The 19227-nt window shown below is 40.7% G+C and overlaps 1 protein-coding gene across 4 annotated transcripts in view; it reads right to left on the bottom strand.

The window, feature by feature from the left end:
• Kcnn2 (potassium calcium-activated channel subfamily N member 2) overlaps positions 1-19227 on the bottom strand; it is a 378701-nt gene that overhangs the window by 22490 nt on the left and 336984 nt on the right. For all 4 annotated transcript variants that reach the window (XM_051163924.1, XM_051163925.1, XM_051163926.1 and 1 more), the window contains one exon: positions 10605-10746. In XM_051163924.1, coding sequence (XP_051019881.1) covers positions 10605-10746 — 142 coding nt within the window. The remainder of the gene's footprint in view (positions 1-10604; positions 10747-19227) is intronic.

Raw genomic sequence — 19227 nt, 5'->3', positions numbered from 1 at the left:
AATCCTTGGCTTTCAGACCTTGAGTTAAGCTAGAATTCAGTTGTGGACATGGATTAACACTGATTTCATTTCTTATCCTTAACGTCACCCCATGATATTGATATCTATATTTAGTATCACACATTTTTTCTCATGTATGGTCATTTTCACACTCATGATATATTGTATTTCCAAACTCATGATATATTGTATTTCCAAACAAATGTCAGTTCATCTTATTTTATCAGATAACTCTTAAAAGTATGGAGGTGTAACTATTGAGTGGTATGGATAAATATCAAATACATTACCATTGCTCCCTTTTAAATAACTGGTTAAACTTTTTTTCTCCTCTTTTAAATTTGTGCATATGCCATGTGCTTGCTTGGAACTGCACTTGGGTCCTCAGCAAGAGCAGTATACATGCAACTGCTGCTCCTTTACTCCAGCCCTGTACTCGTAACTTTTAAAGCAGTGGATCACAGCCTCGACTGTGAACTAGACTCACTTGGAGAGTTTGCAGGGACCCCACTGTTGAGACATGGAATCTGCAACCTACTCAACCCTGCAGTGGAATGGTTCCCTGACAGTCCATCCTGTAGACGAAGGAGGCTCTGGACAAAATACAACAAGCTGCACTTAGCCGTAAAAAGAGTGAAAGCTCTTCGAGACTTGTAAAGATATTAGAAACATGTGGGTCTGAGGTGTGATGGATGCTGTGACAGACTGCGCCCTATGAAGAAGAGAAAGTGGCTTTCGTGCTAGATCCTGACGTGAGAATAGATGTGGGGATGAAATGCCTGCAACCTAAAAGCTGCTGCCTCTTAAACTTCAGCTACAATGTCCAAGCAACTCAACCCAACAATGCTGCTTGCATCTATGTCTGCCCAGGCTAGCACTTGCCTAACCAACAGGATCACCTGTTGCTGATTTGCTCTCTCTTTCTCTTCAGTGTGGGCAGCCAGGCTCCTTCAATAAGCAGAGAATGTAAAATCTGAGGGGCTCCTAACTGCTACAGACAGCCACGAGAGGGTAGTTGGCATAAGACAATGAATATTTTCCTCCCTGGGCAGGTGGCCACTGCTGAGATCCTTCTGGAAAGAAATCAAAATCCTAATAGGAGTGGAAAATCACTGGCATCAAGAGCCTTGGGAAGCAGTTTTTTCCTTCTGCTTATTCTGGAATCTACTCCTTCCTGTTGCTGGCCCATTTCTTGATGAGAGCTCTCTGTCACCAAATGACCCATACTTTAAAATGAGCACCTTGGGAGCAAAGCAGAGAAGCAAGTGAATCTAACAATTTAGAAATACCTCAACGGTTACCTATACTTTTCACTCCATTATCCTAACTGTGTGCCTGTAAAATGCACCCAGACAGGCATTCAGATCCCCTTTTGTGGAAGTCAAGTAGGACAGCCACACCAGTAATCCCAGCACTTGGGAAGCTAAGGTGGGAAGAACAGGAATTTAAGGTCATCCTCAGCTATGTAGACAGTTGGAGGTTGGCCTGGGTTTATAAGAAAGACCCAATCTTAAAAAGCCAAAAATTAAAATAACATAACATAAAAATAAAAACAGTAATGAAGCAAGTTAAAAAAAAAAACAAAAAAACAAAACCTTTTAACTGAAACCCAAAGCCTTTATGTAAACACCAAGCCATTTTCTCCTTATGTATCTGTGTTGATTTAATTAGGGAAACAATAAACATAGACCTATCCAGGTTTTTAAATATGTATGCGTGTGTGTGTGTATGTGTGTGTGTAGAACTGTGTTTCAAAATATCATCCTGAGTGAGGTAACCCAAACTCAAAAGGACATGAATGGTATGTACTTTCTTATGAGTGGCTATTAGCCATAAAGCACAGGATAACCATGCTATAATCAACAGACCCAAAGAACAAAGTTACAAGGAGGGCCCAAGGAAGGATGCTTGAATCTCATTCAGAAAGGGAAATAAAATAGGCATTGGAGGTGGGTGGAGGGAGGGCATTGGGTAGGAAAGGACCTGAGGAGGCAAGCAGGGGTGGGTATTAGGAGCAGGGAAGGGGAAAGAGGGCTGGGTGAGATAATGGAAAGCAAAGGTCGGGGGCATCTCTAGGACATGTCAAAGACCTGGGAGGCCCCAGGACGTCCATTAGAGGTCACCCTAGCTGAGACTTCTAGCAGCTGGGGAATATGGAGCCTGTAGTCAGGCAGGACTTCCAGTGGAGGGATAAGCACACCAACCCACCCACAAAACCTTTGACCCAAAATTTGCCCTGTCTACAAGATGGGCAGGGACAAAGATGGAGCAAAGATTGAGGGAACGGCCAACCAAAGACTGGTCCTACTTGAGACCCATCTCGTGGGAGAGAACCAATCCCTGACACTATTAATATTACTCTGCTATGCTTGCAGACAGGAGCCTGAGCATAACTCCTCTGAGAGGCTTCACCGAGGAGCTGATGGAAACAGATGCAGAGACCCACAGCTAAACATTAGACACAGTTCCTATGGAAGAGTTGGGGGAACAACTGAGGGAGCCGGAGGGGTCACAGACTCCATACAAAGACCTACAGAGCCAACTGACCTGGGCCTATGGGGGCTCACAGAGACTGAACCACCAATCAGAGAACACGCATGAACTGGTCCTAGGCTTACTGCAGATATGTAGCAGATGAGCAGCTTGGTCTTCATGTGGATCCCCCCAACAACTGGAATGGGGCCCCTCTCTGACTCTGATACCTCCCTTTGGACCTCATCCCCCTAACTGGGCTGCCTTGTCTGGCCTTAGTGGGAAAGGAAGCACTTAGTCCTGCAGCAACTTAGTGTGCCAGGGGACCCATGGGTGACCTCCCTGTTCCCCAAGAAGGAAATGGGAGAATGGGGTGGAGGAGTGTGTGAGGTGGAGACCTGGAGGAGAGGAGGGAAAGTGAGTAAATAAATTGATTCTTAAAAAAAAAAAATCAATATTGATAAATAGTGTTGGAAAAGAATTACGTTTCAAGAATAACTTTGCTTGCTTAATTTTTTGAGTTCAGAGTTCAAGGAGGATTCCTGGCAGCAGGTGAGTAGTTGTAGTAACTGAGGTGCTGGATCATTGCTACTGTCTACTCAGTGTCTATTTCAGGGCCATTCGGTTTCATAACCTAAGAATGGAAGTGTGCTTTTACATTTTCTCCAGCGCCTGTCACCACCACGACCCATGTAGAAACAGTTGGGACTAACATATGCTCCTCTCTGGAACTGAGATCCCTGTATGCCTTTCATACGATGAGTCATGGTCTTTTCCTCAAAGCTGGGAGATACATCCTGGCTTCTTTCCTCCTATTTTAATTTCTGTTTTTAAATGAGAAGCCAAAGCAAATCTCTAAGCTTCCTTTTGGTTACCTAAAACTAACCTGAGGGCAGTGTGTTTCTGAACCCATATTAAAACGTTAAAAACAAGAGTGTAAGTTTTCCTTATACACCTAGCTTATCATCTTTTCAGAGTAAATGAGAAATAAGAAAGGACAGCAGGTTGCCAAGAAGAGACTTGATACCCTATGAGCATATACAGGGGGAGGTAATCCCCCTCAGGAACAGTCATAGGGGAGGGGAATAATGGGAAAATGGGAGGGAGGGCAGAATGGGAGGATACAAGGGATGGGATAAACATTGAGACGTAACAAGAATAAATTAACAAGAATAAATTAATAAAAAAAATTAAAAAAAAATAAAATTGTTGAGAGTTAAAAAAAAAAAAAGAAAGAAAGAACACTGGAGACGTTAAGGGGTGGGTGGGTGGGTGGAGTCAGCCTGTGTCAGAAAAAGCAGTCATGAGAGCAGTACTAATGAGCTGTGGCCCCCAAGCCAGAGCAAACCGAAGTTTTAGCCTTTTCCCAACACAGGGAAGGTGTTCACTGGTGACAGAGAAAAGTCTGTCACTAATGAAAGATGGCTTCCCCTTGCTGTCCTCCATTAGACCACAGGAAGTGATGGCTCTTCTGACATCTAGAATCAAAGAGAAGTTGAGAGCAGGCACATATATGTACCTAGGAGCTGTGTGACCTGCCAGGACATAGCACCATCCTCAACTTGCTTGTTGATTACTGTGCAAAAAACTCAACGTCATGGGATTTTCATTTCTGGTCACTTGCTGATGGTGGATTCTGTATATGTGTCCAAGAATCATTCTGTAACACTATTTTGGGGTGAACTTTTTATAACTTAAAAACACAGACACACACACACAAACTGAAGCTCTTTTGATAGAACACCGCAAAAATTAAATTATTGCTTACAAAAAGGCATCTTCCAATGATCTAACTTAATAATTGGAATTATAATTTTAGTGTTTAATCCCAGAATCCCTACCACTGTGGTGAATATCATGATAAAACCACTAATGGTCAAAATGTTTCATTCTAAAATTATCCTCGTGTGGCTTGTATAATAGTTTATTAGAGTGCAAACTGCAGTTTAATAGTCAATTTAGAGTATTCAATGATCATCAAAATTTACCAAAAATATAATTCTTAACTGTCATCTAAAAATGAACAGAAGCACTTAAAGGTTAAGTATTTTATTTTGTTTTATGTGTATGAGTGTTTTTTCTGTATATGTGTTGGTGTACCATGTGCGTGCCTGGTACCTGAAGAGGTCAGAAGAGAGTATCATATTCCCTGGAACTGAAGTTAAGAGATGGTTGTAAGCCATCATGTGCATCCTGGGAATTTAACCCAACTCCTCTTGCAAGAACACAGAGGCATCTTTCTGGTCCTTAATTTTCATTTTAATGTATCAGCTTGTTCTTTAAAAAAAGAAGGTAAACAAATATTTGATATCAATATTCAGTGTCACTTACCTTTGTATTTTTGAGGTTGACAGCTTGAATAGCTAAGAAACATAAATATGTTTTACTGGCCTTGCCTGACACAGATAATTATGCTTTCATAATAAATATGTAAAGCAATAAATTTTGGCAAATAAAGTTCTCTAAATCACTCAAGTTTAATATTACAATCCATGAGCGTGTTACAAGATTTCCTCAGGTCATAAAAATAATTCCCTCTGTCAAAAAATGTCTTTCCTCTGATTTTCATCAAATCAAGTTGGCATTACTACTGGGGGTCAAATGCCCATCTCACAAATCCTCATCCTAAGGAAGGAGGGGCAGTGTTTCAGTCCTGGGATGAAGCCCATGAACTAGGAAACCCACCTCTGTGATTTGCTAGGTCAGCTCATTCTTGTACTCTAGGGCTGGAAAGAAGGGAGTATTGCATAAAACTGGTCATCAACACTGAGTCATTCTGCACTTTTAGAGCTCCTTATTGGAAAGGGTTGCCAGTGTAAGCTCAGGAACTTAGAGAGTGAAGGGCAGCTCTGAAAATTAAAGTGCAGCAGGCTCAGAACATTTAGATGGTGCTACATCCCAGCAGGTCACTCCTAGGTACACGTGCCTGTTACTCAAAGAAAAGCAGCTGTCATGTTCCTTATAAAAATTTCCTGGAATTATCTGAGATAATCCTAGGAAGAACTAGAGTTCTTAGGTTAGGCAATTGATCAGGAACTTAGTTTTCCCATTGGAAAAAAAAAAAAAACAAACAAACACCAGAATTCCTCTTTCTTAGCTGTGTAAAATACACTACTGCATGAATTTAAGCATACACTACTGACAATGGGCCATATGTGATGGGCTCAAAGTGACCTATAGCTGATTCATTGCTCTAGTCCAGAACACCTTTGAGCTGAGTTCAGAGGTTGCTCACTCAACTGACACCAACACATCAACAAGCTTGATGCTCATGGAATAACTATCTAGTGGTACAGAGGCTTTGTTCTGGTCTGACATTTCTTTCTCCTCCCTGAATAAAGTTTAAGTGTGATCTTTTCAAACTGTTAAGAGCTGGGAAGTTTTTATACAGAATTACTAACGACAAAGACGAAACCCAAGTCACCTGGAGAGTTTGTTTTGATCATTTTATCAAGTCTAGAGTTCTATAGATCTTCGTTAAAGAACCATTTACAATCCACATCTTTAAATGAACAGCTATTACTCTATATTTAAAGACAATTATGCCTCAAGATTCATTCACCCGTAGTCTAAAGGGCCAAATATCCAGGAAGAGCTACCATCATGTTACAGTAGTAGCAAAGCCAAAGCTATACATGAATGACCTTTCTAGTAAAAGTGAAAATGTACTCTTATTAACAAGGTTCCTCTTGAAACAATCACATATTCAGCAGTAAAGGAAAATACATAGCTTTCAGGGTGTCTTACATTCACCTGTGTAGATAGAAAATGGGAGAAAGGACAAGTGCTAAGTAAAGCGATCACTTCTATGGTAAAACTGGTGATAGTTAGAAACTAGCTGGTGCTGACAAAAACCAGAGACACCAAAACCCGATGATCTATTGCCTACTGCCTTCAACGAGAAGAAGACAACTGGTTAGAGTTCAGCCCATTGTTTATGAGGACATCCCAAATAGAACATCTTCAGGTGCTCAGTGTTTCCTCAAATGGAGGAAGAGTAGAGAAGTTATTCTTCTATGGCCTTAATACTTTAGTCTTAAAGGAAAAGAAGTGTGACTTTTGTTAAGCTATTCTCTGGTTTTATATTTTAAACATAATATCCTGGGTGAAAGCAGGGTGAGGGGGGGATGTTGAGTTGAGGATTACAATGGCTCAAGTGGCAAAGTGATTAATATGCAAATCAAAGGACCAACTGATGGATTTCCCAGTATCCCTGTAAAGCCCACATGGAGGAGTCTGCTGGTCAACCAGTCTACATAAATGCTTGAGCTGAAGCTTAGTGAGGGGATTCATTTAGTTAGATGGCTGATGTTGACCTCAACTCTTCTAGACATGTAAACACATACAAAAATATGCAGAAGAGGGAAGAGACCATTGAGCTCTAATTCATAGGTAAATCTTGGCATAAGGCACATTTCTACTTGATGTTTTTGATCATGAGAGAGAGAGAGAGAGAGAGAGAGAGAGAGAGAGAGAGAGAGAGAGAGAGAGAGAGAGAGAGAGAGATATCAAGACCTCCGGCATGCTAGGCAAGTACTTATGACTAAAATAGATCCCTAATCCCAGTATTTAATTTCTTCCTTAAATCTACCAGTATCTAAGATCTCCTTATTTTAGGAATTACATTATCTGTGCCTAATGTTGTAAACACAGCTGAATATTACAGGAAAGGCTCTGTGTCTTCACAATAAACAATTTAGGTAAGGCTAGGCTAATTGTTGATAATGCTATTTGGTTTTCTATTAGAAATGTTATAGAATATAATCTCTCCTTGTGGCTTCATAATATATTTCTTCCCAGAGTAGTGAAGATATACGCTTAGTCTAATGTCCTTGTCTCTAAAATTATATGACCCATGGCACAAATTTAGCTTTTTAAAAACTTCTAAATTATGCCCTAATTTTGAGTTTTGACTAATGTAAACATGGTGGATGATGGCATGCTATAATCCACCAGTGTCAATTAGCTTTAGGAAGAAAAGAAGTGAGGCTTTGAGAAGCCTCTGTAGGTGCAAGCATGTAGACCAACTCTAATTCAAAATGAAAACCAACCACATGAAGGTGTAAATTCCATCAAAATGTCATACGCACAAGGATAGGAAAACCAAGTAATAAAAAAGAACAAAAGGTATAGTACGCCAGAGGTAATATTCAAGACGATATAGAGATATCCCTATGCTCTCTTCAGCATATTGTAAATTGTATTTCTTATTCCCAAGTTATTAAAGGCTAGAGCTGAGAAGAGACAGGCAGACAGGAGACATGCAAGGGAAATCTGTCAATATATACTTTACTTAAATATGTGCTTACAGGCATTCAAGGAATAGGCAAATAAACACTGAAATAAGAAGTCAGTTTTGGCTAAATCGCCAAGTATTATCATACTTCCTCTAATGAAAAGAAAGCAAAGAAAAACAAAATTCATGAAATATACTTTATCTTCAAGAAACTAACCTTTTGTAAAATTATCTGCTTTTACAAATCTATAATCTCATTCAGATATTCTCCATACTGTATCTAGTTTGCCTCCATGCATTGCTATAAGTCTCTAATGAGTTTATATAGGGTACTATCCACTCCTTAGACACTTATTCTCAAGGACTGCCCACTAGCTGGACACTGTGGAAATTTGTGTGGCCTCAAGAGAGGGCTACTGCACTGCTCCAAAGTACTTCTATAAAGGCTAATCAAAGGTTTGTGGATTTGTAAACAGTCTTTAATTGGGTCAGTTAAACAATCTCTTCTTTTATGGGTGAGAGGGTGGATGCCCTGAGTTTGGGAATGGACTGTGAGCTTGAGAAGGAAGAATGAAGTCATGTACATTTCATTGTACAGAACCTTCCTTTGTCTGTATAGAGACCTGGTGGCACTCAGAGGAAGGACAGCAGGTTGCCAAGACGAGACTTGATACCCTATGAGCATAAGTAGAGGGAGGTAATCCCCTCAGGAACAGTCATAGGGGAGGGGAATAATGGGAAAATGGGGGGGAGGGAAGAATGGGAGGATACAAGGGATGGGATAACCATTGAGATGTAACAAGAATAAATTAATAAAAAAAAAATTAAAAAAAAAAAAGATTCTTCGAACTTCTTTTCCAAAACAAAGATCAATAATGGGACCTAATCAAGGGAGCAGCTGAAGGAGGCGAGCAAGAGATTCTGTGCTGCCAGACAAGACTCTGAAGAGGCATTGGTGACAGAGCAATGCCAAGAGAAGATAGATGTAGCCCATGGTCCTTGTGCCCAGGAAAAGTTAAGGTTAAATTTGTGCCTTCAATGAAGGTAAATGAACCCCTCAGTTACCTTTTGTTTAACAACAAAATGGGTACCACTTGCTGTGAAAGGAACACCAAGCAAGTTGTTGTTGGGAAGCACTGAAGAAAGACTGTAGTGAACAGTTCTGTTTTTTTTTTATAAATAGCATCGCTCATGTCCCTTGTGGGCTTGTTACGGGGCCTTCCAAAAATACACATCTATATATTTTACTTCCCAAAGTTTTATGCTATACAACAAAATGCTATCATTTGAGGAGAAATGGGAGATACTCTAAAAATCAAATGTTTAATGAGCTATACCAAGTATAATGAAAACATTTCAAGTTCACTTAACCCACCAAACTGTTTTTTTATTTTACAAAAACATAATGTTAAATTATGTCCCCAAATTATAATTCTCATAATTTGGAATTGATGGTTATCCCCATACCACTGCTGTCTTTAAAAACTGGCATGGCTAATTTCCTTATCTCTGTTCAGTTGTACCAAGGGCAGAAGCATGTCCCAATCTCCTGATGCTCAAGCTCTTGGTCTTTTAGGCACTTAAAGTCTGTGGAGCAATCTTCCTCAGCTGATGTTGCAGGTGACTCCATCCTCAGTAGACCTATAAAGGCCACCTGGTATTCTCTCCTGCTACCCAGCTCATGGACAGTGTGGTGATGTTGCATTGGTGTCCTCCCCTTCAGGATACACATCTGAATTCTTGTGCCCCATGACCTCTCTGCTACCTTATTGGGTTCAAATGGTCACCACACAATCTGCCACAAGGGATGCTCCAATGCCAAGAGCAAATTGGCATCTGACTCCAGGTTCATGACTTGAAGTCTTACCAGATACACTGGGCGTGGGACTTTCACTGCCACAATTTGTGTACAATAAGGCCAAAAAAATCAGAGCGCAGTGACCACATTCAAAGCTGCATGGTCACTCTGACTTCAACTTAATTTAAGGAACTCAAGGCCTGGGCAGCCAGTTCTTTCATGAGCTGCCTACCTCTCCTGCCCTTCTGGGGAATACTTTTTATTTCATTTAAAGGTTACTTCACCTTTCCTCTGGTGTCCACTGGTCCTTTGGTTGAAGAAGTACCCTAACCTTAACTACCTTTCTCAAGGACAGAAGTGTTTTTCCAGTTTTCATATAAGAAAACAAAAGGAGCAGTGCAGTTGAGACTACACAATGGTTCAGGAGGGTTAGATAACAAGCCTGATGTTTTAGTCCTCCTGGGAAAAGACCTATCACTCTCCAGTCCAGCAAACCTTCCTCCAGTGTCCTGCAGTCCCTGGCCTCCTGTCCCCAACTCATGATTGTCCATGTCCCCCACTACTCCTGCCCTCTCACCTTGATCAGATAACCGTACTCTTTAACTTGCAGCTTTCAGACAGAATGTGCCCCATTCCTGGACACTTACCCAGAAGTCTCACTTCATCTTAAAACAGGTTTTCTCCAATGAGGTCCTATTTTTATTCTTCAGTTTCCTAAACAACTTGAGATTTACGTTCTTCCTATATGGACTCAGGCATATTTAGCAATCATTTGCCATTTTTTTTTTTTTTTTTTTTTTTTTTAAGCACAAGGTCTCTGCCGGAGGTGCTGTGGAAGCAGGACAGGGGCAGCTTGTGTCTGGTTCTGTTTCATTCCCAGTACAGTTAGTTCCTAGACCCACGCCTTTCACCTAACCAACATTCAGTAACAGAACAAATAACGTTTTATAATATATGATATATATATATATATAATATATTTCAAAACGTGTTTTTATGAGCAGGTGAGTAACTCACAATCACTTACACATGAGGGCTGAGTGGTTTTGGTCTCATCTTAAGCATGACTGAGGGAGATGGAAAAGGGAAGGCACTTACCATGATTCCAGTAAGCAAGCAGACTCCTTTCCCACAGTATGTGTTAGGTACCATGTCACCGTAACCAATGGAGAGAAAAGTTATCGATATCAACCACATTGCTCCAAGGAAGTTGCTAGTGACATCCTGTTGATCATGGTACCTAAAAAACAAACAAACAAACAAAGCCAGTGTTTATAACAAACCTCTAGGACAGCATTCACAGTATCTTCTATAAGCTCTTCTGTTTAGATGTGCTGAAAAATTGCAAACATAAATAAGATGAAGAAATTGCCTCAACTTAAACAATAGCCAAGAAGAATAATTTGTAGTATGAACAGCAGGATTCTCACTGCTGCAGGATAAAACACACACACACACACACACACACACACACACGCACACACACACGCACACGCGCGCGCGCGCACACACACACACATTTACCTTTGTAGACAGAGGCTCAGTACTGCGTGATTCCTGACTGATGTGCCCAATCTTTGAGACAATGTCCCAGTCTTGTGCTACATGTGTAATAAGTGAGAAGAGGCATACAGGGTCTTGTCCTGGGACTATGTTTACTACCTTTGTTGTCACATTGTCCTCCTCAATAAATTCAGGTGGAAGCATGTACACACTGTCCGACACATGCACATATAATAATCAGGCCATGTTGACTACGAACCCTGGAAGAATCTGCTGTGACTGAAGTTTCTATAGTTACAGGGCAGAGTTGCCATCTTTAGTCTCTGAAGCATTCAAACCTGAACTGTGGTCACCAACAGAACTCTTTGCCTTTTTACCCACCCTCCAACTAAGGACCACCTGCCCTTCCCTCTCTTGGAAACTAGATGGGAGTCCTTTGCTTTCTTCATTTCTTGCTGTGTCTTCTTCTGAATACAGAGAAGCGAAGTTCCTGTTTCCTGCTACTTGTACTAAACGAAGAGAGACAGGCTGATGTGACCAGAAGCCAGGCATAAGGAGGAGTGAGGACAACTACTGCATTCCCTTAAGAATAGGATGCCCAAGAAGTAACCACTGTGTCCTAGCTGTAGCTGTAGCTGTAGCTGCCCATTCACAGGATGTCCCAGAAAGCTACCCTTATTTAAAGAGAGACATATAAGAATGTGGTTAGTGCTAGGCTTAGCTGTAATGCGATCTAAACAGTTTCCACACACGTCTCTGCTTTAAGACATAAGGAGGTTAGCGTTGGCTTATACTCCATTAGAGATATCAAGGGGCATTAGTGAGCGCTCCCTGGCAAGCTTGTTTGGGGAATATATCACCCCACCTCTGCGCTGTGGGCTGCATAGGGAGATGAAAAGGAAAACCTCATTTCTTTTTCAAATTTTATTTGTGAAATGAAACTTCTTGACAAAGCATGATTTACTTAAGAGTTCTAATCTCCCACAGTCAATGTGAAAATAGATCACATTAATTTTATTCTCAGTAGGGTCTCAGCCGCCCCTCCCATTTAACATGTAATATTTTACATCCTAGACCATCACTGACTGAAATGAGTATACTCTTGACTCTCCTTATACTGACAGTTGTGTCTCAGTGTCACTTTCTAGTCTCAGAATGGAATCTTCATTTTGAATGACTTCCATATCTCCACTACAAGTACCAGAATATGTATCTGGTGGGTGTGTGGTTTTTCCTTTGGCAGAAAAACTAAGTGCAAAAAAGATTTGCTACTACAACTCAGGGTCTCTGGGAATGCCTTTCTCACTACTGCCTCTGAGGAAAACTCAACCAGTAGATATCTGCTCTCCTTTTAGCACCTTTTATTTGTTTTTCAAGGGTTGGAGCAGTGCATTCCCACCAATGGGAACCCGAGGAACTCACTGGAAAGGTCAGGTTTGCCCTTCTTCAGTGTGCTCACCTTTGACCTCCCTCTTCTTCATCCCTGGACCAGATGCTCTGATTGATGCCACTGCATTGTTAGTGGATATTTATAAAATGCTGTGCTCCTTACACTGTGTCAGAAACCATAAACATATAGGGAAAAGGCCTAATTGGAAACAAATATGCTTCTAAAAGTTGAGATTTTATAGCTTGGGATTCCACAAATTATCCTCTTTGCTTATGAAATAAAACTGTCTGAAAACAGCTAAGAATGGGGAAAAAACTCACACTAATGTTTATGTTACATTTAGGCAGGCTCAGTTGTGAACAGTCAAAGTGAGGTAATTAAGGACCAAATTAGACACTATTAGAATAATCACTTGATTTCTTTCCTAGCAACTCAAACCCAAATATTAGACTCATCAACATGGTGACTCTATTGCCTCACGCATGCCTAGGTTTTGAATCAATGCCAGAATCACACCACCATAAATTATTAATGCATATAATTAAGACTAAAGAGAGAGTAACCTTTTCTTATCGTAGTTCACTTCACAGACAGGTCAGAGAACCCCACTCTTTTTCACAAGAAAAACTGAGAAAAGATAGGATGAAACTACTCACATGGTAGAGGCAATCTCTGCCCAACAGGAGTGCTAATATAATAATTTTTAAAAAGTACACTAAATAATACTAACACTGGTGAGAGGAATGCCTAATGATGTCATCAGGCTTTTAAGACAAAGATGTCGAGTGTTCCAGCAAAAGACACTTATGCCGCTTTCTGCACTCCCAGCATGCTGAGCTTTGTGGACTTAAACAGCTTTAAGGTGTGAAGAGGGCTCCCTCCTTTTAATTTCTATGCCATATTCATCTCTTCACTCACCGCTGACTGTGTCTAGCACAGTTTAACAGTAATGACTGCTTGATGGTAAACTGAGCCTTTGCTCAGCTTCTCAGGCGTTACCTTCACTAAGAGGGAGGCTGGCCCTGCCCAGCACTCCCACTGGCCCTCAGTACTGCACAGCAAAGGCTAGCACTTACGCTTTCTCTTTCAGAGTTCTCTTTCTCCAAACCACGCACAGGTCACTATGGTACTCCAGCTTTGGCCTGTTTCTCTGGGTATCCTGCATATACCTCTAACAGCTTTCAATAAATGTTCGTGTGGGTCATTAGACATGTAATATATAATACACTCATCTACCCTGCCTTGAGAATCAAAATAATGAAGAATTTGAAGACTAATTTGATTCTTCATTGTTGCCTAGTTCTGGGAAAATTACAGAAGGGGGTTGAAGCTCATTATTTAATGTGGCAGTATCAGATCTGCTCTCAGCCCAAGCTTCCCTGGGTCACATGGTCAGCTCTCCATAGTCACACACAGATTTAACAAACAGAGAGAAATGGTTCTTGCTCATCAGTCAACATGAATTGTATTTGTAATGGGATATCCCAAGGTTTATGCACAACCTATTTCTACAACAGCAAAAAATGATTCCATTGTGGATAGTAACAGCTGACAAACTATTCATGAATGCTTCTCTATTAAGCATTTTATTAATATTAGTAATGACAAAAGTATTTCAAATGTCAGTTCTGGCCTTATATTTCAGACTTGGTTATATAACGAAAAGCATTACAGAGACTAAATGCTTGTGATAAGCAATTTCTCTGCCCAAACCCTTTCTTTCCTGTAATACGATTGTGATTTATGCAACCCAATAAAAAGATGTAAACTTCAAGCAATGAAGGGAAAGTAAGCGAGGGACCATGGAAGAGGAGGAAACTTTTAAACGAATGAAAATGTACCCTGTTTCCAGCCACAGTGGAGCAGTAGGTTAAAATTTAGTATTTAAACTTCATCTCGAAACAAACATTTACAAATCCTATCAAATTTGGACTAACGAGTAACAAGATGTTGGCCAGCATCAAGAACAGACAGAGATTCTGGGGAGATGGGAAACAACTAAAATGAACCACATTCTTGTCCCACTTTAATGTTCATAGAGAGCCTGTAGAATATAGCTCAGGGAAGGAGAACAGGTAGAGCTCAGGGGCCTCCCTGAGTTGATGGGCACAGTTGGACTCTAAGGAGGCTAAGGTTTTAAGAGGCTGAAAACCAAAGAAGAGAGATCTGTAGAAAGAGAACGAACAAGAGCTCTGCAGACTCTCCTTGACTCTCCCAGAAAGTGGTAGGATACCTTCATAAGTAAAACTACCCGAAGCTGGAGAAATAGAAGCCTTGTATGGACAGTGACGCAGAGCCATCAGTCAGAGGCAGACTGGAGGACATGACAGGATAGTAAGTAGGTGGAGATAAAGCTGTTCCTTTATACATGCTAGACATCAGCTTATGGGCATGGTATAGTCCACCAAGGAAACATTACAGTAACAAACAAAACACAACTGATGACTCAAAAAACAGGAGGAGAAATAAAACACAGATCCCAAAGACAATAGAAATAGAGTGGGGAATAAACAACAGATGAGATGAATTGAGTATACAGAGCTCTAAGGCACATTTCCCCTAGTTTATCCTCAAGCACCATTAAATATAAAGGGCCCAGTTATCTCCAGATACAGAGATATCAAATACACAAGGAATGGGTGAGGTACAAAAGTGATAACAGAAGGACTGATAAGGAGTGATGAATGGATGTGCAGGGAACTGTCCTCCTTGGTCCTCCCAGACAACTAATAGGAAAAAGCAAGCTCATTCTTTCAGTGCAGATTGGAGAATCAGGGACTCAGGGTCCAGAGATGGGCAGAAGAAATGTTTAGTGCTCGGAAAGACTGGGACTTGAGGTTTTTAAATGATGCAGTACCATCCACTCCTACTTCCTCTCAGTCCCTACACCTGACCCATTATGAGAACTTGATAATAGAGAGAACATTTTTTTTTTTTTTGGTAAAATAGTACAGCTTCAAAGAAATTGAGGATTCCATAATAAAATATCAGGTTTACATTTTGCCTACTCTTACTAGAATCCAGCTGGCCTCCAAATCCCCCTCTAAAATATAAATTAATAACAGTTAACACATATTTTATGCTTTCTGAGGAAAAATAGAGGGAGTGAAGAAAGGCAATAGAAGAGGAAAAAAATAGTAGGACTTGAGACAATGAAGACACATAGGAGTTACTCCATGGACTGGTCTAAGGGAACATTGTAATGAGGGGGGATACAATTCAAATTACAATCTAATCATGGCCAAAGCATAATTCCTAAGCAAACCCATACAAATCTCCTAGGTTGTAGAACACAAAGCTAAAGAGAAAAATATAAAATAAACAACAATAACAACAAAAACATTCTCAGGAATACAGATTTAGCATTCAGCAACTGCCTTTCCATAAGAATAGACTGGAAGGGATGAAATAAAAATGTCCTATTATTTCTTCAGAGGACATTTTCTCTAAATGAAACATTTTAAGAGAATTTGTAAAGATGATGATGATGATGATACACTAAGTCAAAGCATATCACTGTATAATGCAACTACCAGGCAAAAGAGAAGTTACAAAAGTTTTCAAAAAAGAAAGAAAGGAAATAGATCTAGACTAAACCCTAAAAATTGTTGTTTCTAACATTAGTTAACTATTATACATGTGTTGGAGAGAGAGATCTATTTCTTCTGGTTTTGTAGTGGAGAAGAGAGCTTGGAGCACAAGGAACTGAACAGGTGTTTTTCTTGTCCACTCTGCTTGGCTTGCACACTGAACAGACACAGACTCTGTATATGGTTCTCTGTGTGCTGCTTTGGAATGGAGGTGACTCCCTCAGGGGATGAGATACGCCTATGGCTCCTTCAAATTTCATGGTGGGCCATGAGACCATCAGTCAGCCCTTTCACTGTAGGTCAGTTGGTGGCAAACCTGAACGTCAGTCACGGATTTAAAAGTCCATGTTTCAAGTTGTGATTCAGAGATGTGAGAGGAATATACGCGATGCTTCCAAACCGCAACGATGCGCACGTGGTTTCTGTTTACAGGAAAATCAAATCAAACACATGACTCAGTGAAGCTGGACGTATAAGAATGGAAAGCAATCCATGTTCAGAGGAGAGAGGAGCTGGGAGCCAATGGCTCCGACAGAAAGGGGAGCTTGCATCTTTTCCTCTCCACTGCTCTGCATCAGGGATGTTCACCAGTAGTTAGAGTCACTTGGTAGCCATTAAGAAAATGCTGTAGGACGACATTCTCCACAGTTGAGTGGAGAGCGGGGACTGACTTTGACATGAACTCTGGTGCCCCATATTTGACCACTTCCCCGAGGTGGGGAGGCCTGGTGGCACTCAGAGAAAGGATAAGCAGGCTACCAAGATGAGACTTGATAGGCTGTGACCATATAGTGGGGGAGGAGGTCCCCCTCGGTCACAGACATATGGGAGGGGAATAGGGTGAAAGCAGGAGGGAGGGAGGAACCGAAGGATACGAGGGATAGGATAACAACTGAGATGTAATCTGAATAAATTAATTAAATATATAAAAAAGAAAATACTGTCAGAGCCAGGCGATAGTGGCACACACCTTTAATCCCAACACTCTGGAGGCAGAGGCAGGCGGATCTCTGAGTTACAGGCCAGCCTGGTCTACAAAGCGAGTCCAGGACAGGCAGGGTCTGTTACACAGAGAAACCCTGTCTCGAAAAATAAACAAACAAAACAAAATAAGAAAATATTGTCAGAGCTGGAGAGTTGGCCCAGGAGTTACGAGTACTTATTGTTACAAAGGACCTGGGTTCTATTCCCAGGCCCGACATAGAGGCTCACCACCTTTTCAAGCACTAGCACGTGTGGTGCACAGACACACACGAAGGCAATGCTGGAAACCGGTCTCTGAACGTTTCTTCTGAGCAGAGCCTGAAGGGCTCCAAGTCATGACTTTCTCGGTTCCTGCCTCTAACTCCTCCTTTCTGAGCACCAGTGAGTATGAAACGTAAGTCTGAAATCTTAGGAGCCAGAGGATTCCAGAGACATAAGGTAACAGAAACAGCAGGTGGAGACAGCATAAAGCTACTTCTAAAGCTCAGCTCAACTTTAGGCCTGGACTGGCATGAATGTTCCTAAATTATGTAATACTTTATTGATCCAAAGTGAATTTTTATTACCTTAATTTTATTTGGTTCCTTTGACTTTATACATTTGGAAAATTTTCTTCTCTTTTGATTTAGAAGAGAAAAGATCTCTCTCTCTTTCTCCCCCCCCCCTCTCTCTCTCCCTCCCTCTCTCTCCCTCCCTCCCTCCCTCCCTCTCTCTCTCTAGCTCTAGTTCTATAGAATCTATGCTTTCTTTCAACCTTGTCCTAGAAGAGTTTTAGTCATACTTTGGATATAGAAGATTTGCTTTTGGGTAGATGCCATTGGTGGATATGTTCTGAGTAAATAAGCTGAGCTGAGCTTCAAATTAAGCTCAACGTTCCCAAGGGAAAAGAAGAGGATGACAGAACACACACAGGTTTTCTAGATTGAATAAGTCCGCTTATATTTCTGTGAAAAGATGACAAATATGTTTCATCGCTGAGTCTAGTACTCACTTATGCTAGAAGTGACATGAGCAATGTCTTCTGTGTCAGTAAGTAAATAGTCTTTGATCTGAACACACACACACACACACACACACACACACACACACACACACACAGGCAGTTATAGTTATTTGACTATTTTTAAAGCTTCATGCTCAAGGATGGGAAGACATTAGCATCCTATTAACAGAGAGAAAAGACACGTTATCCTTCAGATTCTCTTTGATTACAGTGGCTAGGGACATCTGCACAGCTCTCAGAGAGAACTTCCCGGGTCATGGGTATGAGTCTGTTTCCTAAAAGTAAAGATGAAAGACCCTGAGGTCTGTGTTCTCAACTTGAAAGATTTGTCTGAACTGAAAAGACCATTTAAGCAGTGGATCTCAAACCCAGCAGAACTAACGTCCTCTTTAAAGATTTTTGAAATGAAATTCAGTACAATATACCCCTATGCATACATGTTTTATGAAATAAAAATAAGTCAATATCATGTCCTAACTGTACTGTGAGGTAAACAGAAGTTACTGGCAAATCATATATTACAACTGCTAGATACACCCACAAGACTAGCCCAAAAGAAATTAGAAGAGGCCAAGCAGTGGTGACGCATGCCTTTAATCCCAGCACTTGGGAGGCAGAGACAGACAGCTCGCTGAGTTCGAGGCCAGCCTGGTGTACAGAGTGAGTTCCAGGAAAAGCCAGGGCTACACAGAAAAACCCGATCTTGAAAAACAAGAAGAAGGAGAAGGAGGAGGAGGAGGAGGAGGAGGAGGAGGAGGAGGAGGAGGAGAAGGAGAAGAAGAAGAAGAAGAAGAAGAAGAAGAAGAAGAAGAAGAAGAAGAAGAAGAAGAAGAAGAAGAAAAGAAAGAAATTGGAAGAAACTTGCTTTTCCTAAATACACAAACATTTTACTGCAGGTCAGTCTGTGAAATGTATTGTTTCAGCAACTCATATGCCACAGGTCCTACTATGAAAGCTGATATCTTTTTGGAAAATTTTCTGGTCTAAGTCTAGATAAAAGAAATTCTGATATTCCCCAATTTATATTTTAAAATTAAATGTCTATGACAAGTCAAAATATTTTATGTTTTATGGATTTGTTTCTAAGCTAAAAAGAAAAAAACACAAAGAAAAAGTTTATATGAAAACGCTCAATAGGTCATTTCATGGTCAAGTGGGAATAGTTATTAGGGTAGGTATGTCCCACAAATAGAGTATATTCCTGACCCCAACTTGGGACAAACAAACAAAACCAAGAATTTCCTAAGGTAT

This window comes from Acomys russatus, chromosome 20 (genome assembly GCF_903995435.1).
Source record: "Acomys russatus chromosome 20, mAcoRus1.1, whole genome shotgun sequence".
Classification (NCBI taxonomy): Eukaryota; Metazoa; Chordata; class Mammalia; order Rodentia; family Muridae; genus Acomys; species Acomys russatus.
The sequence above is the reverse complement of the archived record's forward strand: the minus strand, read 5'-3'. Positions and strand labels throughout refer to the sequence as shown.